The sequence below is a fragment of the Ranitomeya imitator genome, chromosome 7 (genome assembly GCF_032444005.1).
Source record: "Ranitomeya imitator isolate aRanImi1 chromosome 7, aRanImi1.pri, whole genome shotgun sequence".
In the NCBI taxonomy this organism is placed as follows: Eukaryota; Metazoa; Chordata; class Amphibia; order Anura; family Dendrobatidae; genus Ranitomeya; species Ranitomeya imitator.
In genome coordinates, this window is record NC_091288.1 from 101,480,208 (window position 1) to 101,507,035 (window position 26,828).

Here is a 26,828-nt window from a genome sequence, read left to right on the forward strand (position 1 = left end):
CTTCTCTGTAGCCCAGGTCAGGCGCCTCTGCCGCTGTTTATGGTTCAAAAGTGGCTTTACCTGGGGAATGCGGCACCTGTAGCCCATTTCCTGCACACGCCTGTGCACGGTGGCTCTGGATGTTTCCACACCAGACTCAGTCCACTGCTTCCTCAGGTTCCCCAAGGTCTGGAATCGGTCCTTCTCCACAATCTTCCTCAGGGTCCGGTCTCCTCTTCTCGTTGTACAGCGTTTTCTGCCACATTGTTTCCTTCCAACAGACTTACCATTGAGGTGCCTTGATACAGCACTCTGGGAACAGCCTATTTGTTGAGAAATTTCTTTCTGGGTCTTACCCTCTTGCTTGAGGGTGTCAATGATGGCCTTCTTGACATCTGTCAGGTCGCTAGTCTTACCCATGATGGGGGTTTTGAGTAATGAACCAGGCAGGGAGTTTATTAAAGCCTCAGGTATCTTTTGCATGTGTTTAGAGTTAATTAGTTGACTCAGAAGATTAGGGTAATAGGTCGTTTAGAGAACCTTTTCTTGATATGCTAATTTATTGAGACAGGTTTTTTGGGTTATCAGGAGTTGTATGCCAAAATCATCAGTATTAAAACAATAAAAGACCTGACAAATTTCAGTTGGTGGATAATGAATCTATAATATATGAAAGTTTAATTGTAATCATTACATTATGGTAAATAATGAAATTTAACACTATATGCTAATTTTTTGAGAAGGACCTGTATACCCTATAAGTATCTTTGCCCTGGTTTTCAGCTGTTCATTTATTTGAAGGTTAAAATAATACACGAGAGACAATTGATCATTTCCAGGCCAAACACATTCTACTGTTTATTACACATATTACATTCTTAAATAAAAATGCGTCACATAACATTTTTGCATAGATATCTTACAATATACCAATTTAAAAAAGAATTATGAAACAGACCAGTAACAAAAATAAATTTTTTTCTTCATTAATAATTTTGTAACATTAACATACCACCATCATATAATACAAATAATATTTTATTTAAATCTTAAGACTTTTTGTACAGCAAAAAAAAGACAAAGTAATATATTCATATATAAAAAAAGACTAAAAAATAAAAGGTAACAAAATCAACAAAAACACAAAATAAAATCATAAAGGGAGAACGGAGAGCTATAAATTGGGTATTTCTGAGATATAGGAGAAATACCATAAAGGCCTGAGAGAATATAATTGAGGGTCTCTCCATAAGCACTTGTTCGACACGCCTGGCCAAAAGAAGACAGGAAAACAAAAATCCTAAAATTATAGTGCAAAATTAAATTCCTTCAAGCAATTTTCTCAAGTGTGAAAAGCATTCAGAATTTTCTCATATTCGCATTTTCATATCTTAGCACAAACGTGCTTTCAAAATGTGCAATCCAAATTAGCAATACATCTTGGCTATGTAGCATCAAGGACCAGAATGCAAAGGCTGAGCCTTAAGGCAATTTATGGTCCACTTATCTAAATGGACAATAATTTGTCAGATGTAAAATGATCGTCTGTGTACCAATAATTTCACAGGCTATTACACTTCTTTTCTAGGTCTTCACATTCAGTTACAAGCTTTTTGCATACAATTACTTGTCCAATCAACAAAACTAAATGCAAACCTGCATCATATGGAATGACAGATCTCGTCAATATGTCCAAATTGATGAATCTGTTCCTCTTCTGCAGTTATTTTGGTCCTGAATCAGTAAATCAATTGAAATCAATCGCAAGCTGTGATAACTTTTAGAAAACCAATGAATTTCAATTACAGACCATGATGCATTATCGGCACAGATATTATCACCAGAATCAACCTGTGCATTGATATTCATTCATTTTGTAAATTAAATTGCAATTAAATATTTTAAGCATTTTTCTGTATAAAATGATATATACTATTTAGATGGTAGAGAGGAGTCAACATTGGATGGGTACTTTAGGGAGAGGGGAGTCAGCATTGGATGGGAAAATTAGAGAGGGGAGTCAGCATTAAATGGGGACGTTAGAGAGAGGGGAGTCAGCATTGGATGGGGACGCTAGAGAGATGGGAGTCAGCATTGGACGAGGACGTTAGAGAGAGGGGAGTCAGCATTGGATGTGGACGTTAGAGAGAGGGTAGTCAGCATTGGATGAGGACATTAGAAAGAGGGGAGTCAGCATTGGAAGGACACGTTAGAGAGACGGGAGTCAGCATTGGATGGGGATGTTAGAGAGAGCGGAGTCAGCATTGGACGGGTATGCTAAAGAGAGGGGAGTCAAGATTGGATGGGGACATTAGAGAGGGGAGTCAGCATTAAATGGAGATGGTAGAGAGAGGGTAGTCAGCATTGGATGAGGACATTAGAAAGAGGGGAGTCAGCATTGGACGAGGACGTTAGAGAGAGGGGAGTTAGCATTGGATGTGGACGTTAGAGAGAGGGAAGTCAGCATTGGACGGGGACATTAGAGAGGGGAGTCAGCATTGGATGGGGACGCTAGAGAGAGGAGTCAACATTGGATGGGGAGGTTAGAGAGAGTGGAGTCATCATTGGTTGTTCTATCTCTTTGCTATAGAGAACCTGTATAGGTCTCCACACTTTAGGGTAACTGCACAGGATGGGATACTGTGAAAGCCCAATGCTCTTGTAAAGAACATGGCCAGAAATCAATCACCTTCCGTCTTATATGATAAAATTGGACATTATAATGTTTATCCATCTTATAAGGCCCCTCACTTTAATGTACAAAATTGACCCTTGTCTGTCAAGAAAAAATGATAGCTAACTAAGCAGTATTACCAGCTTTACGAACACTGCACAGTATTGGGGATATACAAGGCTTTTCCTACTCTTACAAAAAGGCATTTTAAGTTCTGCACGGTCTTCAATTTCTGAGGAATCAATCATCCGCTGAAATATTTCATTTCTAAAATGAGTCTCTTCATTGGAAGTTTACTTTTACATGAAATTGTAAAAAAGATGTCAAGTTTTGAAAGTGAATAAAAGAAACTCCACAGAGTGTACGGAGGGCATAAAATTATTACAAAACTGTTATACTGTATGTGAAGCATATTCTTCTCGAACCATGGCAGAACAATGTCAGATTTTAGAATAGATGGAACAGAAATTGGGTGCTGTGGTGGTATTATAACCCAAAACTACTCACAAAACTTCAGGTGCCACCATTAAAATCTTTCTCAATAGGAACAGTAGTTGCAGAAGAACAGAATAGTCAGTCGTAGAGATAAAACTGTATATTCAAAAATTCTGAATGGTCTTCAACTTTTTAGCACACACAAAAACAGGCCTGAAAAGGAGTGATAAAAGGAATTGTAATGTGTTAACGTTCCAGTGCCACAGAACCAGGCAATACATTGCATCACTGGTCCTCTTATGATAGGGGATTTAAAAAAAAAAACATCAATGTAGCTTCAGGCTTCTAAATGTTCTATCTAACTACACAACTCCACTCTTGATATTTGAAAATAAGGCAGCAGAAATAGTTCCTACTCACTGAATATCTGCTTACCAAGAGTTACCAATAGGTGAGTTTACAAAGCAAGCAATCACTCGTCCCTTTCATTCATGCGAGGAAGGCAGAGGAAAGAGGTCTACCTTCTCAGCTTCTCTGATCTCAGTACAAGATTGAAAAAAGTGCAACATTAATGGAATACTACACTAGGCTTCATCATAAAGTGATCATTTTAGGGTACACTCCAGGGGAAGAAAGAAAAATAGCCCAAGTTCCAACAAGCAAATGGGTACTTGTAACATATATAAAAAGTCAACTAAATGGGAATGTGAAGTGTATTAAAACAAGATCATTCAGATCTTATTCTTCTATTTAGTGGTGGTATATCCATTTGTTCTAAACGACAGCTACTTAGAATATAAGAAATTTTACTAAAAGAATAGATAAAACTAGATTTCCTGAACCTTTCCCTTGGTTCCTGTGAAGCATTAATAGGTATAAAACATGATATTCCCAGCTTTTTAATGTATACCTTGTTCTACAATGTTGGGCAAAAGCAACAATATGGTAGGTCAGAAATGCCAAACTCATTGCTATGTTTAATTACTATATAGTAATCAACTCTTGTCAATCACATCGCTATCAATTTTGCCTACAAAATATGAACACTGAGTTAAGCAGAATAAAGTCACGCATTTGTAGAGGATTCCTAACTGTGTGGACAAGAAGGTAGGATCCCCATTCATATTGTTTATTCTGCCAAGGTAGAGCAAATCATATCACAGGGCATGTAAAATCATGCAAGAAACAAAAATACCCCCCCCCCCCCAGCATGGGTAAAAATTAAAAAAGTAGGAGGATTGGCAGGTGAATTTATTTATTTTTCACTTTCTAGCCACGCTCGGTGGTTTTTGAAAAATAAAGAAAATAGATACCCCCCCTCAATTTTGACAATCTACACTGTATATTGTCGGAAAGACCAAAACTAATCTAACCGTGACTGCTTTGGCACACTTCAAAAGGAGAATTTAGCTGTTTATAGCAAAAGCTAGAATTACAATGAAACTTAACAGGGATGAAGTACTATCTAAGCAGTTAGGAAAAGTAACCTAAATGAGTAGATAAACATTACTTGGTGCTTTGTGTTGTTTTGCCATATATGATTTTACCAACTAATACCTGTTCTGCGCTCTCTAGTTCACAGTTAAACCATGCTAGAAATTTGTACTGGCATGCAGATCAATGTGGTTTTGCAGCCATGCTTGTGTGGTCAGCTGGGAGGATTACCTTCTTCTATAAGGTGCGATCGTTATTTTGGGAAGGGTATGTTTTTAAAGGGAGTTCATCACCCCAATTTTATATGGTCTATACAGTGTTGTAGGTGGGTCATTCCCTATAATAGCCATACTAGCACTGACCGTGTCACCGATGCAGTGCCTGAGAAAATAATTTTCAATTTGTTTGCAGATATGGGGGTTATGGTGTGCCCTGCATCATTATGCCGTCTTCTTTGCATAGGAAGGGCCCTTCCCCCTCTGATTGACAATGTCATTCCCAGAGCATGCGCAGTCTGAATGTTGCCGACCTGTGTGCGCATGCGTATTGACATTTTCCTCCCTGTTTTCTTGCCACTGAAGCTGCTTGCTATATTACACCTGTAAGTATAGCGAGCGGCTTCCGAGAACTCATCTATAAAGCTGCTGGCTAGACTTCTGACCACGCAGCATCAGCACAAAGAAAATGAGGAAGAGAACGTGCCCAGCCACTGTGTGCTTACCGCTGGGCACAGGCAGTGCGCATGCACACATGCGCACACAGGTCGGCAGCACTCAGACAATGCTCGCTTTGTGGAGCAGCCACTGTCAATCATAAGTGGAGGAGGCCCCCAATATGCAAATGAGGAGGTGTAACAGTGCACCGAACTTTTGGCCACCCCAAGGGAGCATGGAAGCCCCTTCATTTGCATACAAAAGTTATTTTCTCAGGCACTGTACCAGTAACAGGCAGAATGCCAGTATGGGTGTTATAGGGACTAAGCCCCCTACAACACTTTATAGCCAATTTTGGTGGTGACAGACTCTCTGTAAGAATAACATGTCTGTCATAATTTCAGTATCGCCTTATAAAGGGAATGCATCAAGCAACATTAGCACCTGCTTTATAGTACTAACTGCAATAAAAGAAGAACTTTACATTTCTATCACTTGCCACAAGTAGCCACTGCCCCATCAATGAATTTGTATTGAGCAATAAAGGCTGAAAATGGCTGCGGCAGCTATATGAATGGGGCCGTTTCAATCAGTTTAAGGTTCTTATGCAGAATAAAGATTGCAAAGAGAAACTAGGAATATGTGTTTATAAAGAGCTCCAGAGATGAGCCGAGCATCAGCTATCCCACGCTTCATGAAACACCTCCTTGGATACTATTTCACATTCAAGGGAGGAAGCTTTTTGCAATCTGCTGCACAAGCCCATGAAGCAGCCAGGAGAACACATAATAAATATTAAAGATGATATTGAGGTGTTTGAACTATGCAATAATGAACCAATCGTTCTGTTCAAATCCATTTAACTTTAGCTATAAAGTAACTCATGATGCCCAACACAGTATAAACGAGGCATAGTCAAAAAGGCCTTGATGTACTACCGTCAATTTCAATATCACTCACAGATGGTGCATCATTGTGACAAGACAGAACGGCCCATAAAGAAAGCAAATCAAAAGCCGACACTTTCTCTATCGGAGTCTTATTGGGATAGCAGAAAAGTATTTTCAGGTCAGCGATAAAATATGGCTAATTAATGAGGACCTTCAACTAAAGTTTCCCAATTTCAAATTTCACTGGAAATGTGGAATAGTTTCCACACTAAATTTAGGCTACGTCTGCCAGAATTAAGTCTAATAGTTTGAAGTGAGCTTGTATAGATAAATATAGGAAATTACAGTGATTGTCTTAAAACAAAAATAAATAAATAAATAATTATGTGATGTAAAAATTAATAATATAATTTATAATTTAATTCTACTTCTATTTTGCTAAACATATTGCCTGATTAGAAGCACTCAGTCTTCAGGCCTTTTAATAAAAACAAATAAGAATTGTCTGCTACATTTTATTTGGACTCTTTTCAGATTGAATTGGCTGCTCATTTTGCACCTTTAGTGCATAACCCCAATATGTCATATATGTCTGACAAGTGCCGATCCCACCATTGGTGCATGATAAGGAGCTTTAGGAACGCACACATACAAATGTATGGAGAGTTGTGCACGTGTGGCCACCCCGCCATTTCCGGCAGCTACCTGGAATTGCTGTTTTAAACTGGCTTACATGTATGGCAAAATAACACTTATAAGATGTCCACACTTGGAAATCTTTCATGGTGAATTCAGTAAGATCCCATCCAGTAGAGCAAAGACTGACACCGAAATGTGGTAGAATAGGTTTATATGACTGCAGCCAATATTACCATTTACCCAGATGTTGGTTCTCGAAACTATCTGATGGCCTAGAGCAGTTAAAGTGCTGCTCCGAATTTGCATCTTCTGCAGTAAAGCAGCCCTGGCAAAGAAGAAAAGATACACAAACATTGAGGCCAATACTGATCTTTATAATCCTACCCTGAAAAAGAGCTTGAAACAGTGCTAAAAGACCCCTCAAAAAAGTCATGGTATTAAGAGACAAATTAGTTGCCACATTCCTTAAATTTGTACACCTAAAGGTATACCGAGCTGGTGGGAAGTGTTTCCAACTGAGTGATTTCCTCTACTTCGCTATGCTCCATAGCCATCTGTGTTATAAATATGTACAATAAAGGTGCCTCCTGAATGCACAATATAGGAATAATGTAATGTATGCTACACCGTATGTGTCAATGTTCCTTGGTTTTAACCACAACATTAAAAGTCCATCAGAATGGCTACAACATTAAAATATGTATATCTAGTATGCAGAAGCAGAGGACTACAAGGATTGTCGACAAGCAGTGCTTCAGGTATAGTAAGTACATTTTGATTTTTAAATCTTTGGAATTAAACTTTTTTTATTCTTTCTTCCTCCTTCAGATTCTTAGGAACACCTATAATCTTCTTAAGTTTTGGTCTCCGGTCATATTAGACATCTTACCCCTTTATGTAAATTAATAAAATAATAAAAACTTCTAAGCATTTGGGAGTGAAAGGATTTTTTAGGCAGGGTCCACATCTCATTTTCAAGAGAAGTTTAAATATTTTTTAGAAACCAGAGGGGTTAATCAACGGAAATTCTTGAACCACTGGCATCTTTAAATATAAGCCTCAAGTGCCAAAGATAGTCTTTCATTTATTATTCTATTCCTTTTGGTGTTAAGATTCAAATTTTTAAGATTTTTTTATAATTTTTTTTTTATTATTTTTGTGATATATTTTGCTTTTGACTTTTTTTCCTTTTTTATTTTTATTTTTTTGCTTTTTATTTAATTTTTTTTTGCTTAACAGTCAAGGAGTCAAAACAAGTTAAAAAGATGCCCACCGGTTGGGGTAATAGAGCTGCGTTTATGTGGACAAATTGAGACTGAATGTGCAATTTCACTAGCTGCTTAAAGGTGGTCCCAGAATATACAAAATATACAACCTGTTCCCCACCACACCTACTTGAATTGACCACTTGGTATGGTCTGATTGGCAGTCTTTGGAGCAAAGACCAGTGACAACTGACTTGAGTAGTATGTACATAGAAATTCGGCTGACTATGCACTCATGAGATAAGTTTAGGCTTCTTTTGGATTTACCAACAAACGGCCATAAAAGACCTGTACTCTGTAACATTTGATATAACCCTGTGGATAAATTACCAATAACCTGGCTAAATGCTGTCAATGTTTACCCTTCTTGACACACTAAATTATGATTGAGTGTCCAGTCAGTGACCTCCGTAAACAAGAATGTGTCTGCATTATAAGTCAGTAGGGCAAAATCAACTCGCTTAAAGTGTCCTTCATTACCCAATGTTGTATGATATAATATATTTGGCTTTTTGTTGTTGACACTCAAAAGGTAAGATTAAGTACAAAAATGCAGCTGCTCTGGAAATAACATCAAGTTTCTAACTAGTTATATTGTTAGGAGAAGTCAATGATCAAGCACAAAGTTTGGAAAGTTCAGTAGGAGAAGGCTTGCCGCTCATTAGATGATAGGAGCCAAGTCTAGGTCGCTGGTCCAATTCAAGCAAAAACTGTCCAGATGGAGATTCAATAGTTCACCAAGATACTTGTCCATGTAGCGCACATAGTAAAAGCTTATGAAGAAGCTTCTCAAACAAAAACAAAGAGGAAAATGCAACAACAAAAAACAGTAATGGAAAGGTTTTTTAACCTTTGGAAGTGCGCTCACTGGTGGAAGGGTGATCTAATGCAACAGATAAGCTCCATTTCTTAGTCAACATCAGTGGCTTATGTAAGTTTCTAGTGCATAAGATGTGCTACAGCCAACAGAAGTAAAAAATAAATAAGGTGGGGATTCTATGAATGCTCCTCCATCCATATGTCCTTCTGAAAAATAGATCTAAGAATCACATTAATGGTTGAGTTGTTTTACCCCACCAGTCCAATGTCAGTAAGGCCTATGGCATTGAGCTAAAATGATTTTAAAAGCTCTATAACGAGGCCAAACCAGTGGAGAACACTTGATAGGATCCAAGTAGATCTAGAACTCTTACTTATCAGGAGTCTTCAGATATGAACCAACAGGCTCAAATTTGGTTTCCTAGATTGAAATCCATTTTTCATTTCCTATTAAATAACATATTATAAGAAAAAATATTAGTGCTACAACAATGGAATTCAAAGGTGGCTTCTTAGCAGCTTCTGAGTTTCAATAAGGTGAGTTCATCAGAGCCCCTTAAGATGACTGCTCTCCTGTTCTTCATTTCCATAGCAAGGCTTCAAAACGCCCGGTATGCAGTTGTTTTTTTTCCAAATCATCCAACTCTCCACCACTGTGCACCTTTTTCAATCAGGCTGGAGGGTAAGGCATAACAGACAGACAAATATATTGGAGCATGTGACTGTGTATGAAGATTTGTTATGGATTTTTTTGTGTACAGGGTATTACATGTAAAAATGTTCTCTATGTTCTGCAAATGTCATGGACAAAATGACAAGTGTCCATTGCAACCCTTGGTCCTCCCAAGGCATAAGAGCCATTGCTGCCTCAAAATGTCCTTAGATATGCCTCTTCATATGCAGGGCAAGGTGATCAGACCTGGAAAAGCACCTACAAAAAAGCAGAAAATTAAGATATTTATTAAGGACATATCAAACAACCATATCTCACAGCAGTATTGCTGTATACATTCCAAAAGAAACAAATTACAGATTGACATTTTCAGAGATAATACTGTAAAAATGTTTTCTGACATCAATAGCAAGTGCCATAAAGCCATAAACAGTCAATATAATAAAGTTTCAAATACGCTGTGATAGTTCTGTAAAAAGATATTTGTAATAATCAAAAGAATAATAAAATCTATTAAATCTATGAATATACTTTATACATAGTTCCAGTGGATCATTTGTTGATTAGTCTTCTAGGTTGGAAATGTGTTAGGTGCCACCTACTTAATTCAGGCGACATGTGGTGAAGCAGCCTTCACTTGCCGGTCACCCTCCTGGTGCAGCCTAATTGCAGGGATGGGGTGAAAGGACTTACAGAAGGCCTGGAGCTTGTACCATATGTGCTTTTTAGCATGTGGTGAGCTGCATTGTGCCCACTCTAGGGAACGTTATAGACGTTTATGGAAAATAAATAATATTGTAACAAAATGTAAAGGATGTTTTCTGACGACATTAATAATATTGATATTTTACTGTTTATTTTTTACTCCTCTAAAGGTACAGACAGCAAAAAGGGCCGTGTATGAATGTGGCAAGTATCGAGTGATGCAAAAAGCATGTAATACATATATAGCATGCACCTAATGTCAGCAGTTCTCAAGAGGAGCCAAGCTAAAAATAAAATTCATTGGTAAGACACATTAATATTGGCATTAAAAATCTATGCAGGGAACTCTTCTGTACGGCTGTTACTTGTAGGAGTTTCTGACATGGCAATAAATAAATGTAGTCCCCAAGTAGAGATCTCTAGAAGTGAGGCTACAGGAACTTCACAGATGTCTGCTAGTAACTACCAAAAATATGTTATATCAAGACTAAAAGAGAGACATCATTGGAGTAGAAGAACGAAGCTTGAAAGATACAAGAGGCCTTCATCCTGCTCTATAAAAGCTCCATGAATGTTTCATTGTGCAGCTACCTTTCCTCTCCCCCCACCGCTGCGCTGAGCCTTCTGCTCCTTCAGAACCATCTGTTGAGGATCCATTAGTCTCAGTCTGAAAGCTTCCATATCCTTAATGTCCGTCTAGATAGACTGAGTTCCTCAGGCATTGCTTTAAGGTCTCTGGATTTTCTCTTTCCTCTCCCAACTAATGCAGTTTATTTCATTAGGACAACAATTAACAGGGTGTCGACTTTTATGTCAGCTGGACAATGCGGACAATACGAGTATGTGCTTAGACTTTGAATTCCCCTCAGTACTGTTCTTAGCTGCAGCAAACACATACAAACTTGCCACTTTTTACCATCGATGGATGCGGTCGAATATCATAAACATTTAAAATATTAATTGAAAACTAATATCAATATAAATGATAAAATATACATTAAATGGGTGATCTGGCCTTTTATGACCTATGGCTTGTACTTAGAATAAGCTATCAATATTGGATTGTTAGGAACAAGTAAGGGTACCCCATGCGGTCAGCTGTTAGAAAAGGGTGCAACGTATTTTTTTACTGGCTGTAGATAAAATATTGACAAGTTTGTGGCTTGACCACACATCTGCTATATACCACATGAGTCAGGCGGGCCAAATGCCGAACGTCACCACTCCGACCCACCCAGTGTCTCCTTAGGATGCAGATACAGTTGCATACAATGGTGCAATAAGGAGTCATCGCCTCCCTGCTCCACCATTCAGAGTATGCCTCAGAGTCACTAGATTACACGGAGCCTAAGCACAAAGCGAAGAAGCACATTGGGGGAATGAGGCTAGGTGAGTAGCTTTTTGTGGGGTGCTGTTGGCCATCATTCTCTCTGTGGGGGGCCATCATATTGTGTGGGAGAGCTATGGGGACATCATAATGTTTAGGCGGGACCTGTGGGGGTATCATGCTGTGAGGTGGGGCTATGGTGGATCATACTCTGTTGTGAAGTTGTGGGGGTAATAAACTATGTTGGAATGAGGGAATTATACTGTGTGTGGGGACTTTAGGAGCATCATACTGTGGAGGGAAGATTGGGGGAATTATACTGTGGTGGCATTGGGGTGGAGTGACTGTGTGACCTCTTAATGTGTGTAGGGCACTGTGGGACATACTGTATGGGAGCATTGTAGGGTCTTCATTCTGTGCAGCGTGATGTGGCGACAATGTTCTGTGGGAAGCACATTATACTCTGTTTAGGGTACTAGAGGGGCATCATACTCTGCAAGGGACACTGAGGGGTTATCACAATAAGAGTAAATTGTGTGGAGGAATTTACAGTATCATGGTGCCTGTGGGAGGCATTTTTTAGAGCCATTATATTCTATGAATACTACAGGGCTTCAGTAGAGGCACAAATACTGTGTACATGCAGGATTACATCGTTACATGTTTCTCTTTGTCTTTAAATATTGGGACATACCCCTTCTGTGACCGTGCCTATGTACCATGACCAATTCCGCACAACATATACAGTACAGACCAAAAGTTTGGACACACCTTCTTATTTAAAGATTTTTCTGTATGTTCATGACTATGAAAATTGTAAATTCACACTGAAAGCATCAAAACTATGAATTAACACATGTGGAATTATATACTTAACAAAAAAGTGTGAAACAACTGAAAATATGTGTTATAATCTAGGTTCTTCAAAGTAGCCACCTTTTGCTTTGATGACTGCTTTGCACACTCTTGGCATTCTCTTGATGAGCTTCAAGAGGTAGTCACCGGAAATAGTTTTCACTTCACAGGTGTGCCCTGTCAGGTTTAATAAGTGGGATTTCTTGCCTTATAAATGGGGTTGGGACCATCAGTTGTGTTGAGCAGAAGTCTGGTGGATATACAGCTGATAGTCCTACTGAATAGACTGTTAGAATTTGTATTATGGCAAGAAAAAAGCAGCTAAGTAAAGAAAAACAAGTGGCCATCATTACTTTAAGAAATGAAGGTCAGTCAGTCTGAAAAATTGGGAAAACTTTGAAAGTGTCCCCAAAGGAAGACCAAGAGTCACCTCTGCTTCTGAGGATAAGTTTATCCAAGTCACCAGCCTCAGAAATCTTGGGTTAACAGCAGCTTAGATTAGAGACCAGGTCAATGCCACACAGAGTTCTAGCAGCAGACACATCTCTACAACAACTGTTAAGAGGAGACTTTGTACAGCATGCCATGATGGTAAAATAGCTGCTAGGAAACCACTGCTAAGGACAGGCAACAAGCAGAAGAGACTTGTTTGGGCTAAAGAGCACAAGGAATGGACAATAGACCAGTGGAAATTTGTGCTTTGGTCTGATGAGTCCAAATTTGAGATCTTTGGTTCCAACCACCGTGTCTTTGTGCGACGCAGAAAAGGTGAACGGATGGACTCTACATGCCTGGTTCCCACCGTGAAGCATGGAGGAGGAGGTGTGATGGTGTAGGGGTGCTTTGCTAGTGACACTGTTGGGGATTTATTCAAAACTGAAGGCATACTGAACCAGCATGGCTACCACAGCATCTTGCAGCGGCATGCTATTCCACCCGGTTTGCGTTTAGTTGGACCATCATTTATTTTTCAACAGGACAATGACCCCAAACACACCTCCAGGCTGTGTAAGAGCTTTGACCAAGAAGGAGAGTGATGGGGTGCTATGCCAGATGACCTGGCCTCCACAGCCACTAGAGCTGAACCCAATCGAGATGGTTTGGGGTGAGCTGGACCGCATAGTGAAGGCAAAAGGGCCAACAAGCGCTAAGCATCTCTGGGAACTCCTTCAAGATTGTTGGAAGACCATTCACGGTGACTACCTCTTGAAACTCATCAAGAGAATACCAAGCAGTCATCAAAGCAAAAGGTGGCTACTAGAATATAACACATATTTTCAGTTGTTTCACACTTTTTGTTAAGTATATAATGCCACATGTGTTAATTCATAGTTTTGATGCCTTCAGTGTGAATTTACAATTTTCATAGTCATGAAAATACAGAAAAATCTTTAAATGAGAAGGTGTGTCCAAACTTTTGGTCTGTACTGTATATACATATTATATACTGTATATATACAACTTTGGCCATGATTTCTCTGTATGCCTAAGGCTGCGGAACGTGCATGACTAAGAAAAAGCCATGAATTTAATAAGGCTGTATAACGCTTTTTAATTCCTCCATATTATTAGTACAGCAGCGATGGTACAGTATCACATTCTTTTGTTAGCGTCTGAGGAACATAAAGCAAAGTGAGTTACTTGGCATCTTTCTGTGTATGCAGAATGACATTTTCTAGGAAATAATAGGTCTTGCAAGGGAGAAAACTTTTCTCTTTTTGATAAAGCTGTTGTATAACTGCTGTTGCTAGCATTGTCGTCAATTTGCTCTACTTCATTTTATGAAAATGCATCTTTTCACAGCTGTAAAACATCGCAATCACAGCAAGTAAAGCATGAAGTTGATTCTACGATGTGTTTGACCCCCATTAGCCATGTTCACACAGTGAGGAAAATTTCCACAGGGGATTTGGCTACAAAAACACAATAAAATCAGTATTTGAGGGTGAGGTTGCGGAATGGGGGGGGGGGGGGGTCCTATATCCCACAAGTTCCCTTAAAGCTTATTCAGAAATAAAAAGAGAATCAGGAGTGGACACATCATTGGTGCAACCTGTGCAGTCGCACAGGGGCCCTAGACATAAGGGGGCCCATTTCTACCCCCAAAGCAGGTGCAATTTTACATTTTTAGGAATTCTTGGGCTGCAAAGGGCCCATATATTGTTCTTGCACGGGGCCCTTTTCTGTCTGTGTCCATCAGTGAAGGGAATATTCTTTTAACTGTGGAACTGGCTGCGACTAAAATGAATAGTTTGACCACTAAAAAAGGGCACCCTGTTTGTTTTAGCTGCTGCAAATGATAATAATAATCTTTACTTTTATATAGCGCTAACATATTCCGCAGCGCTTTACAGGTTGCACACATTATCATCGCTGTCCCCGATGGGGCTCACAATCTAAATTCCCTATCAGTATGTCTTTGGAATGTGGGAGGAAACCGGAGTGCCCGGAGGAAACCCACGCAAACACAGAGAGAACATACAAACTCCTTGCAGATGTTGTCCAAGGTGGGATTGGAACCCAGGACCCCAGCGCTGCAAGGCTGCAGTGCTATCCACTGCGCTACCATGCTGCCCAATACAGGCTTAAAAAAACCATTGGAAAGAACAATTAAAATATTTCTTGCGTGAGTCATCACATTTACAATATATTTAACAGGAAGATCCTTATCCTCTCATCACTGTCTGAAGAGAAAAAATGTGAAATGGTTAAAAAAAATCCAATTCAAAGATGAGGGTGGGCATTATGCACTGCAGTATCCCTAGACTACATACTACTGCCGCTGATCAGCCCCCTTCTATTAGTATCCAACTTCACCCATCTGCACTGACCCTTCTTCAGGCTGCACCTTCCATCAGTATACACCCTATGATAACGCTAGGGGATGAGACGTATTATTATCAGCACTGTAAAAACAAATAAGTGGCGTATGTCATGTCAAGGTACAAAACTGCTTAATTATGGAAAGGTTGATAAGTGGCTAATAATAATAATCTTTATTTTTATATAGCGCTAACATATTCCGCAGCACTTTACAGGTTGCACACATTATCATCACTGTCCCCGATGGGGCTCACAATCTAAATTCCCTATCAGTATGTCTTTGGAATGTGGGAGGAAACCGGAGTGCCCGGAGGAAACCCACACAAACACGGGGAGAACATACAAACTCCTTGCAGATGGTGTCCAAGGTGGGATTAGAACCCAGGACTCCTTGTACAATGTCTAAGGACTCCACTGATATTTAGGAGATGGCAGAAGCTGAATATTCAGCTAGGGTGTTTTTTGAACCAGCTTTGTTGCAGAAATGGTATTACAACTGTAATAGATGGTAACGTAAGGTAAGCTGATATACATCAGCCAAGATACATGTAAGCCAGGATACATTTGTAAAGATATACAGACATTATTATAGCTTGTTGTCAAAATGCTTTAGTATTGCCTCTAACCGCTTTGGGATTTGATCAAGACAAAGCTATTATCAACATTGAGCCAATGTAAGAAGTGTCTGTAGCCTTTATATGCACTCTTTTATGCATTTTTGGTTGGATTTTCATAAGATTTTTTATGTATTACTTTGCAGTTTTTTTCTCTTGTTGTTCTGCTTTGTCTCTTTGTGCTCAATAGAAATAAATGCTGTGAAAATTCTGTGTGAGTAATGCACGGAGGTGACAGAACATGTCAGAAGCACTGCAAGTGAACAAGGCCCATAGCAAGTGTTATGAGAAGATAACACTGTGCCATTGCTCCGGTGTTTGATATTGGCTGCAGCACTAATATCACGTCATCAGCACGGCAGCCAATCACTGACCTCGGTGCCTCCGCTCATGTAGACAAAATGCCCCGCTTAGATCCTCTGAGCTCCCTGATTGGCTGCCGTACTGTCGACATGACTATAGCACTGCAGCTAATATCAGACACCACGAGCAGTGGTGGAGACACAACAATGGACCCGGGGAGGGTGAATAAAGAACGGCTTGTTTTTTCATAACAAAATTGCCCAGAGACTGAGATCTTGTGAAAGGGGATAACCTCGTTATGAGTATATTTTATAATAATGCTGAACTTGGCATATTTGTGAATAAAGATTTTAAATGTGGGATGGCAATGAAGGATTTGGAGCCCTTAAGGTTAGGAGAGTTGGGCAGAATAACAATCACATTAGAGACTTATATTAAAATACTTTTTATCCTATAATAAAGCAGGGTAACAGGGACCTTCACAGTTTGTCTTCTTATCGCCTTCACTCCAATACAGAGACTCCAGTGAGGCCACATCTCTGAGCCACAGACAACAATGAAGACTCATCATGCATGGAATGCAAGACGTCGAACATAAGCCTAATTGACAGCCATGGTCTCCATAGTGGAAGAAATGAGCGCTAATTGTGAACGCTGGGGTGGGCAGTCTGTTTATTTTGTGAAAGGTGAAGAGTGGAGAGTGCAGGGAGGGAGATCATCTTTTACTCAAAATTTGAACGAGCACTTTGGACTGATAATATGGGCCTGATTCATCAAGGAAGTCTTGACAGAATTCTGAAACATTTTACGCCACATTATAGGAAAGTGGGCAGATCTGGGGCAGTACGAGGTGCGACTAAGCACAGCAGACTAATTCATGATAATTTATGATACTAAATTATGACAGAAATGTACTCAAGTCCCTGACCGAACTAACATTTCTGAGGTAGTACAGGCAATTGAGAGATGTGCCAAATTCTTTAAGAGGCGCATCTCACTGCAGCGGGCAGTTCATCAAAGCAAGACTGGAATAGAATCAGGCCCTAGCACTTGGTCTGTTGGTGGAATCTGGCCTTATGAAAAGCCAAGTCATTGTTTTTTTATGTAAAGAAAGATCACTAACCAAAATGTTCCAAAATTTTATTGCAAAATAACACAAAACTATATACTTGTTCCAACTGTTTTGATGTCTAGCATATTTACAAATCCAACAGTAACAAGTCATGGGAATAAAAGAAGGAAAGAGGATATACTAACCCATGGAATCTGCTTTCTGCTTAATGCTAGCGCTGTGATGGTCTCTCCTGGACCAAAAGCAAAGATATCCCGGCCACCAGCCATCTTATCCTGCAGGCAGTCAGTGGCCGCATTGGACAGTACTGGTAGTCGTGTCATCATCGCTAGCATTCCCCGGCGGAGACAGTCGGAACGCCAGCCCTGAAGCGGTACTGTGAGGAACTGGCCACAGACTTAAGACCATTGGACCAATGCCTGTAGAGTGGAGTCCACTACAGGATGCAGACTTATCCTGCATGGAGCATCGATATTGTTGTATTTTATTAGATATTTGCTTGCTGTGTTTTATTAATGATTTGAATGTTTCCATTCAGTAATAGTAAGCAGAGGAAGACATGCAGGCTAGATCGTATGCATAAATACTGCCTAACCTAAAGGCCCCTTCACATTAAGCGACGCTGCAGCGATACCGACAACGATCCGGATCGCTGCAGCGTCGCTGTTTGGTCGCTGGAGAGCTGTCACACAGACCGCTCTCCAGCGACCAACGATGCCGGTAACCAGGGTAAACATCGGGTAACTAAGCGCAGGGCCGCGCTTAGTAACCCGATGTTTACCCTGGTTACCATGCTAAAAGTAAAAAAAAACAAACACTAGATACTTACCTACCGCTGTCTGTCCTCCAGCGCTGCGCTCTGCTTCTCTGCTCTCCTCCTGTACTGTCTGTGAGCCGGAAAGCAGAGCGGTGACGTCACCGCTCTGCTTTCCGGCTCACAGACAGTACAGGAGGAGTGCAGAGCACAGCGCTGGAGGACAGACAGCGTTAGGTAAGTATCTAGTGTTTGTTTTTTTTTACTTTTAGCATGGTAACCAGGGTAAACATCGGGTTACTAAGCGCGGCCCTGCGCTTAGTTACCCGATGTTTACCCTGGTTACCAGTGAAGACATCGCTGGATCGGTGTCACACACGCCGATCCAGCGATGTCTCCAGGGAGTCCAGCGACGAAATAAAGTTCTGGACTTTATTCAGCGACCAACGATCTCCCAGCAGGGGCCTGATTGTTGGTCGCTGTCACACATAACGATTTCATTAACGATATCGTTGCTACGTCACAAATAGCAACGATATCGTTAACAATATCGTTATGTGTGAAGGTACCTTAAGAGTAGTAATCAAGGAACCCTATCATTCCATTGGTCTTATAGTCATTAGTCCCATTGTGTGGATGGGGATTGTAGACCCAGGGGAGTTGTCACTACAGGGGGTCTCACATGCAATCCCAGGTGATGGGCTGCTGGAATATTCTTCATTCTTTCAGCTAAAAGTGAATGTTTAAGGGGGGTGGTGTGTACACTTCTGTCATTCAGGGGGCTGATCCCGCTGAGCCACATGTTTAGTTATGGAATGGGGAGAGTCACTTTGGGGGGAGAGGATCCACGCTGTAGTGGATGGATGGCCCATGAAGTTTTGGAGATCTGCTGTCGGCTGTGCTAGATAACCCACAACCTCACATCTTCACATATACCTTATTTTCTTCTTTGATCCCTGTGGCTTGCAGCTGTCAATTTTTTAAACAAACTGGAAAACCCCTTTAACCAGTATTATTGGGGGAGATAGAGTAACTACACAGCAGTAACAAACAGTATTAGGGTAAGTTCAAACAGGGCGTTTTAGCTGCGTTTTTTTAATACACATTTTCAGCTGCTTTTTACAGTACCAGCAAAGCCTATGAGATTTCAGAAAATCTCATGCACACACATTGTTTTTTTGTGTGAACAGTATTTTGTGCTTTGATGCGTTTTTTGGACATAGGGCATGTCACTTCTTTCAGCGATTTTGCTGCGTTTTTCACCCACTGACTTGAATGGATGTTGAAAAAACGCAGCAAACACGCAGGTATCATTATTTATAAAATAGTGAACACACCAGCGCTTACTGGACCAGAGTGGAACCCTTTGCAGCTGGACTCAAACCGGGTAGAAGCCACCCCTGATATAAACAATGGGTAAGGAAAAAATAGAGACCGCGCATAAAGGGAAAACACTAGGAAGAAAGAAGGGAATGTATCAAATCCCAACATACAGAGTCACACAGTGGACCCAAACAAACCCCTGGATCGATGTAAACCCACTAAACAGGAGGACAGCGACCCAACAAGCACCCAGGTAAAATAACTGATGTAATGGTGCAAACACATAGACAGCAATGCGCCGGACTCAAATAAAACCAGCAAGGTCCCCGATCCTATATAGAAACAGTACCTGTAACTTTAAGGATATGCCGAGCAGCGTGGCTGTATGATGGATCGGAGTGAGGCACTGCTGTGCCCAATGCGGAGCTGAGACTGGCGCTGCAGGGATAGCTGTCCCAACGTGAGGTACGGAGATGCGGTGGGGATCTGCACATGGCGGTGGCAGTGAGGCTGCACGCAGCGGTAGCAGGGAGGCTGCGTAGAGCTAGGGAAAGCCCCGGCCGGTGGCGTCCCTGGATACGAGCACAGGAAAGATGGCCGACGGAGACCTAAGCGTGTGACGTCACAGCTGAAGAGCTACGGAGCGGCACTGAGGACAAGGTAGAAACCAACGCGTTTCAAAGGAACAGCGTCCTTCTTCGTCAGGCATCTCCGTACCTCACGTCGGACAGCTATCCCTGCAGCGCCAGGCTTAGCTCCGCATTGGGCACAGCGGCGCCTCACTCCGATCCATCATACAGCCACACTGCTTGGCATATCCTTAAAGTTACAGGTACAGGTATCATTATTTGCTGCGCTTTTGCTGCTGAAAATTCAAGGACATTAGCATGGACAAGGAGAAAAAAAACCGCACCAAATACGCAACAAAAACGCACCAAAAGTGCACCTTACCCCCTTAATCCCATATGACGTACTATCTCGTCGAGGTGACCAGGGACTTAATTCCCAGTGACGGGATAGTACGTCATATGCGATCGGCCGCGCTCACGGGGGGAGCGGGGCCTATCGCGGCTGGGTGTCAGCTGACTATCGCAGCTGACATCCGGCACTATGTGCCAGGAGCGGTCATGGACCGCCTCTGGCAGATTAACCCCCGCAACACTGCGATCAAACATGATCGCAGCGTTCCAGCGGTACAGGGAAGCATCGCGCAGGGAGGGGGCTCCCTGCGTGCTTCCCTGATACCCTCGATACAAGGCGATGTGCTCACCTTGAACCGAGCGTCTCCTCCCTGCAGGCCCCGGATCCGAAATGGCCGTGGGGCTTCATCCGGGTTCTGCAGGGAGGTGGCTTACCAGTGCCTGCTCAGAGCAAGCACTGGTAAGCCTGCTGCCCTGCATGACAGATCGCTGATCTGACACAGTGCTCTGCAAAGTAAAGTGTCAGATCAGCGATCTCACCCTATAACATGATGCCCCTTCCCCTGGGGCAATGTTATAAAGTAAAAAAATATATATGTTCACGTGTGAAAAAAAAAATACTAAATAACTAAAAAAAAATACATATTGTTCCCATAAATACATTTTTTTATCTAAATAATAATAAAAAAACAATAAAAGTACACAAATTTAGTATTGCCGCATCCGTAACGACCCCACCTATAAAACTGTATTGCTAGTTAACCCCTTCAGTGAACGCGGTGTAAAAAAAAAAAAAACGAGGCAAAAAACGCTTTATTATCATACCGCCGAACAAAAAGTGGAATAACACGCGATCAAAAAGACGGATATAAATAACCATGGTATCGCTGAAAACGTCCCGCAAAAAACGAGCCATGATACAGCATCATCAGCAAAAAAAAAAAAAGTTAGAGTCCTCAGAATAAAGTGATGCAAAAACAATTATTTTTTCTATAAATTAGTTTTTATCGTATAAAAGCGCCAAAACATAAAAAAAATATAAATGAGGTATCGCTGTAATCATACTGACCCGAAGAATAAAACTGCTTTATGAATTTTACTAAACGTGGAACAGTATAAACGCCTCCCCCAAAAGAAATTAATGAATAGCTGGTTTTTAATCATTCTGCCTCACAAAAATCGGAATAAATAGCGATCAAAAAATGTCACGTGCCCGAAAATGCTACCAATAAAAACGTCAACTCGTCCCTCAAAAAACAAGACCTCATATGACTCTGTTGACCAAAAAATGGATAAATTATAGCTCTCAAAATGTGGAGATGCAAAAACTATTTTTTGCAATAAAAAGCGTCTTTTAGTATGTGACGGCTGCCAATCATAAAAATCCGCTAAAAAAATGCCATGAATAGGAAATCAAACCCCCCTTCATCACCCCCTTAAATAGGGAAAAATAATAAAAATAAAAAATGTATTTATTTCCATTTCCCCATTAGGGTTAGGGCTAGGGTTAGGATTAGGGTTAGGGTTGGGGCTAGGGTTAGAGTTTCAGTTAGAATTGGGGGTTTCCACTCTTTAGGCACATCAGGGGCTCTCCAAACGCGACATGGCGTCCGATTTCAATTCCAGCCAATTCTGCGTTGAAAAAGTAAAACAGTGCTCCTTCCCTTCCGAGCTCTCCCGTACGCCCAAACAGGGGTTTACCCCAACATATGGGGTATCAGCGTACTCAGGACAAATTGGACAACAACTTTTGGGGTCCAATGTCTCTTGTTACCCTTGGGAAAATAAAAATTTGAGGGCTAAAAAAAATTTTGGTGGGAAAAAAAGATTTTTTATTTTCACGGCTCTGCGTTATAAACTGTAGTGAAACACTTGGGGGTTAAAAGTTCTCACAACACATCTAGATAAGTTCCTTGGGGGGTCTAGTTTCCAAAATGAGGTCACTTGTGGGGGGTTTCTACTGTTTAGGTACATTAAGGGCTCTGCAAACGCATTGTGACGCCTGCAGACCATTCCATCTAAGTCTGTATTCCAAATGGCGCTCCTTCCCTTCCGAACTCTGCCATGCACCCAAACGGTGGTTCCCCCGCACATACGGGGTATCAGCGTACTCAGTACAAATTGGACAACAACTTTTGGGGTCCAATTTCTCCTGCTACCCTTGGGAAAATACAAAACTGGGGGCTAAAAAATAATTTTTGTCGGAAAAAAAATAATTTTTATTTTCTCGGCTCTGCGTTATAAACTGTAGTGAAAGACTTGAGGGGTTCAAAGCTCTTACAACACATCTAGATAAGTTCCTTAGGGGGTCTACTTTCCAAAATTGTGTCACTTTTGGGGGGTTTCAATGTTTAGGCACATCAGTGGCTCTCCAAACGGAACATGGCGTCCCATCTCAATTCCAGTCAATTTTGCATTGAAAAGTCAAACGGCGCTCCTTCCCTTCCGAGCTCTGCCATACGCCCAAACAGTGGTTTACCCCCGCATATGGGGTATCGGTGCACTCAGGACAACTGGAACAACTACTTTTGGGGTCCATTTTCTCCTGTTACGCTTGGTAAAATAATACAAATTGGAGCTGAAGTAAATTTTGTGTGAAAAAAAGTTTTTTATGTGTTTTGGATGTATCAGAAGCCAATCGACCGTCCAACATACCTAAAATGGGACAGTTTCCATCCAAAACACATAAAAAACTCTATTGTCTACAGCCAAGCCATCAGATACAATTGTATATGTTCCAACCCAATGGATAGGGATGAACACCTTGGTCGCCTCAGAAAGACCTTTTTGAATCAGGGCTACCATCCAAGAACAATTGAAAACCAGATTACAAGAGCCACCAGAATATCAAGGAATCACCTGCTACCTTACAAAGCTAAAGAAGAAAATATCCGGGTACCTCTAGTAGTTATCTACAATCCAAATCTGGAGGTGCTAAGGGGAGCTGCACGGAAATTACAACCTTTACTACATAAAGATGCCTGCTTAGAATCCATTTTTCCAGACCACCCACTACTGTGTTTTAGGCAGCCCCCAAATCTAAGAAGCATCATTGTCAAGAGCTCCCTGTCCTCTCCAACAGCTGCAGGTACCTTTCCTTGCAATCAGAAAAAATGTAAAACTTGTCCATTTATAATGACCACTGACAAGATAAAGATCCCCAATTCACATCAGGACTACAGGATACCAGGTACTTTCAGCTGCATCACATCTAATGTGGTGTACCTAATTATTTGTACTAAATGTCCAACAGGGGTCTGTATGTGGGGGAGACAGGGCAAAATCTTAGAACAAGAATTAATTCTCACCGCCACGCAATAAGAGAAAAAAGAATGGATCTACCTGTGGCAATACATTTTTTTCTCCCAAATCATAACATTATGGACATGATATTACTTGTGTTAAAAGGTAGCTTCAAATCTCAGAGAGACAGAAGAGTCTGGGAATATAAACTGATGACGACCTTTGACAGTCTTAATGCAGGAATGAATGTGTCGCACGCATTTATGTCTTTTTACACCAACTAAGGAACTTGCCCCTCAGACTATGAGGGGTCATCACAACAGAGACCCTAATCAGAGGACAATAAAACAATCCTTATCTAAGAACTGGCCCAATATTTATGGACATAACCATAACTGTTTATCATTCATGGTAATTCTGCTTCATGTCACCTGTCTTATCCATGGTTTTTCCTTTTTTTTTTTTCTGTGCTATGTTGTGCATAAATATTTGATTCTTCAGAATTTCTTTTAGTCTTTGCCTGATGAAGAGACCTGTGTCGTCTCGAAAGCTTGCAATTTGTTACCATCTTTTCAGTTAGCCATTAAAAGGTATCAACCACTGAGGACTCTCAATTCTAAACATTTTTATTTAAACATTCAAAAAATTCCTGTGAAACACCTGAAGGGTTAATAAACTTCTTGACTGTGGTTTTGAGCACCTTGAGGGGTGCAGTTTTTAGAATGGTGTCACACTTGGTTATTTTCTACCATATAGACCCCTCAAAATGACTTCAAATGAGATGTGGTCCCTAAAAAAAAAATGGTGTTGTAAAAATGAGAAATTGCTGGTCAACTTTTAACCCTTATAACTCACTAACAAAAAAAAATTTTGGTTCCAAAATTGTGTTGATGTAAAGTAGAAATGTGGGAAATGTTACTTATTAAGTATTTTGTGTGATGTATCTCTGTGATTTAAGGGCATAAAAATTAAAAGTTGGAAAATTGCAAAATTTTCAAAATTTTCGCCAAATTTCCATTTTTTTCACAAATAAACGCAAGTCTTATCGAATAAATTTTACCACTATCATGAAGTACAATATGTAACGAGAAAACAATGTCAGAATCACAGGGATCCGTTGAAGCGTTCCAGAGTTATAACCTCATAAATGGACAGTGGTCAGAATTGTAAAAATTGGCCCGGTCATTAACATGCAAACCACACTTGGGGCTTAAGGGGTTAACCTACGTTTTTGATGCAGCATCTTTCCTGCCAAGAAGATCAGGTTTTGCTGCAGAAAAAAAAAAGCAGCAAAAACGCCCTGTGTGAATTACCCTTAGTGGGAGAAATAGAATACGGTAATTACACAACTGTAACAGTGCACTATTTTTGGTACAAATTTCTGAACATGTTTGTAAGCCATGCTATGGTACAGCATGAACACACTTAGTAGCTGTAAAGTATAGAAAACTGTATAATTTAGAGCGACAGAAATTATAGGCAAAGCCTAAAATATACTGTGCATGTAGACAGTCGGTACAGTGTATGAGCACACAGGCTAGTATATTATTTGCAGGGTCCAGGATTTTCTGCATCATTTGATATATTTGAAGCATAATTACACGGCTGGTACAGCTTATCTTGGCACGCACACTGGTAAATGAGCATAGGCTAGGATAATACGTAGGCAAGAAATTAGAGCAGTTCAGCCGAAAGGCTGCTGGGGCATAGTGCTCTGTGAAATCACTGAATAAGATATTTTCACCAAATTCCGTGTGATATAAGTGAATATAAAACAGCTTAATAAAATCTCAGTCACACTCAAAAGAATAACACAAGAATCATTCTCATAATTCACAGAAATGGCAATTATGTCAAGATACGAATCACCGTATCCAGATACATGAAATCGAGGGACCGTTATCTATTCAGGATTGTGTTGCTTAACAATACGATGGCACAGGAGGGGGAGGCCAAGTCTTGGAAAGGCAGGATGTTCATGAAAACACATTTCCTTGCAATCAAAGGCAAAAACTGTCTTCCTGTTTCCTGACCTGTTATTTCGCCAGTAGCTAAATATATAATGGTGATTGCATTACAGACATTTTCCTGGCCTTTTCCTTTAATGTTACTCCTGAGTTCTTTGGCCTGATAACTCATCTTCCTCAGCCCTTTTCTAATGCGATTAAAAGCACATCTTTATTCAATAACGTTGACAATAGCCTGAGCGAGGCTTTGCCTGGCCTGCTAGGCCTCAACTATCCAGCTTTCATAAGATGATAATGTCAGGGCTGTCACTTGTAATTACTCTAGCACTCTGTTCCTTTCACCCTTCCACTTCCCATCCGCACACAAGAATGCTTCTACCGTCTGGGAGACTTCTTGCCATTCAGATACTTGATAATAAAGATGGCATTTTAACTAGGTGATTGTATTCAAAGTGTTAAATTAAAAATCTCTTTCGGTCATCTCATACAGTCTAACATATTATAAACCATGTTTGATGGCCAATTTAGAATTAAAATCTGTAGTATTCGTACAGATATATCTGCAAATACTCTTATTAAGGAGATTTTGCACATAGTGGTTTTTGGGGAAAAATGCCACTGCATTTTGGTACACTATTTTGTGAGGTAAATCAAGATTTGGATCCAGCAGTACAAGGACATTTAAAGCATTCATCTCGTAATCATAAATGGTTAAAATTGAAAATGTACTTGTTATTAAAAATCTTAAGAACAGAGAGCATTTTTACTTTTATGGTTTACTGCTCGTTCCCCAGGTTACTGGCCACCGCTGCAGTCTATTAGTCAGTCTGGCCAGTCTCCTAGACCAAGAGCGCAGTATTTACTAGCTCTTTCTAGTTCACTGAATTTCTGCAGTGTCACCTAGGCAAAGCCGCCCCTTAGCATTGGCAGCAATGGAGAGTGCACAGTCTGGGTGAGGGGCGCAACTATGGCACTGCCCTGAACTGTTGATCGATCAGGAGTGCACTGTCCCCTCGGCAGGGGAGCTGTGTGCTCCGGAAGATTGATGTTGAGAAAACCTTTTCTTTATATTTCCCATTACTTTTTAATATACTCTTGGCCTTAACTCAAAAATACTTCACCAAAATCTGCAACCAAAACGGTGTCTTAATAAAGGATGAGAAAAAATATTACATGCTAAAGGGCTTGTTTTTTGCAGAACGAGTTATACTTTTCAATGACACCATTGATTTTTACCACATAGTGTACTGGAAAACGGGAACAAAAATTCCAAGTGTGGTGAAATTGCAAAAATCAAAGTGCAATTCCACAATTTTGGTGCTTTTTGTTTACACTATGGTAAAACTGACCTGGCAATACGATTCCCTTGCTCTGTACAAGTATGCAAATAGCAAACATGTATTTTTATTTTTATTTAAGTGGCGAAAAAAAATTCTGAAATTTGTATGAAAACAAGTTTTT

The 26,828-nt window shown here is 40.5% G+C and overlaps 1 protein-coding gene across 1 annotated transcript in view; it reads right to left on the bottom strand.

Annotated features, from left to right (window-relative positions):
- Nucleotides 1-7,934: 7,934 nt before the first annotated feature.
- KLF7 (KLF transcription factor 7) overlaps nucleotides 7,935-26,828 on the bottom strand; it is a 218,772-nt gene continuing 199,878 nt past the window's right edge. Inside the window, exon 4 of the mRNA XM_069733701.1 lies at nucleotides 7,935-9,719. Within this exon, the coding sequence (XP_069589802.1) occupies nucleotides 9,668-9,719 (52 nt within the window). The 3' untranslated portion in view covers nucleotides 7,935-9,667. The remainder of the gene's footprint in view (nucleotides 9,720-26,828) is intronic.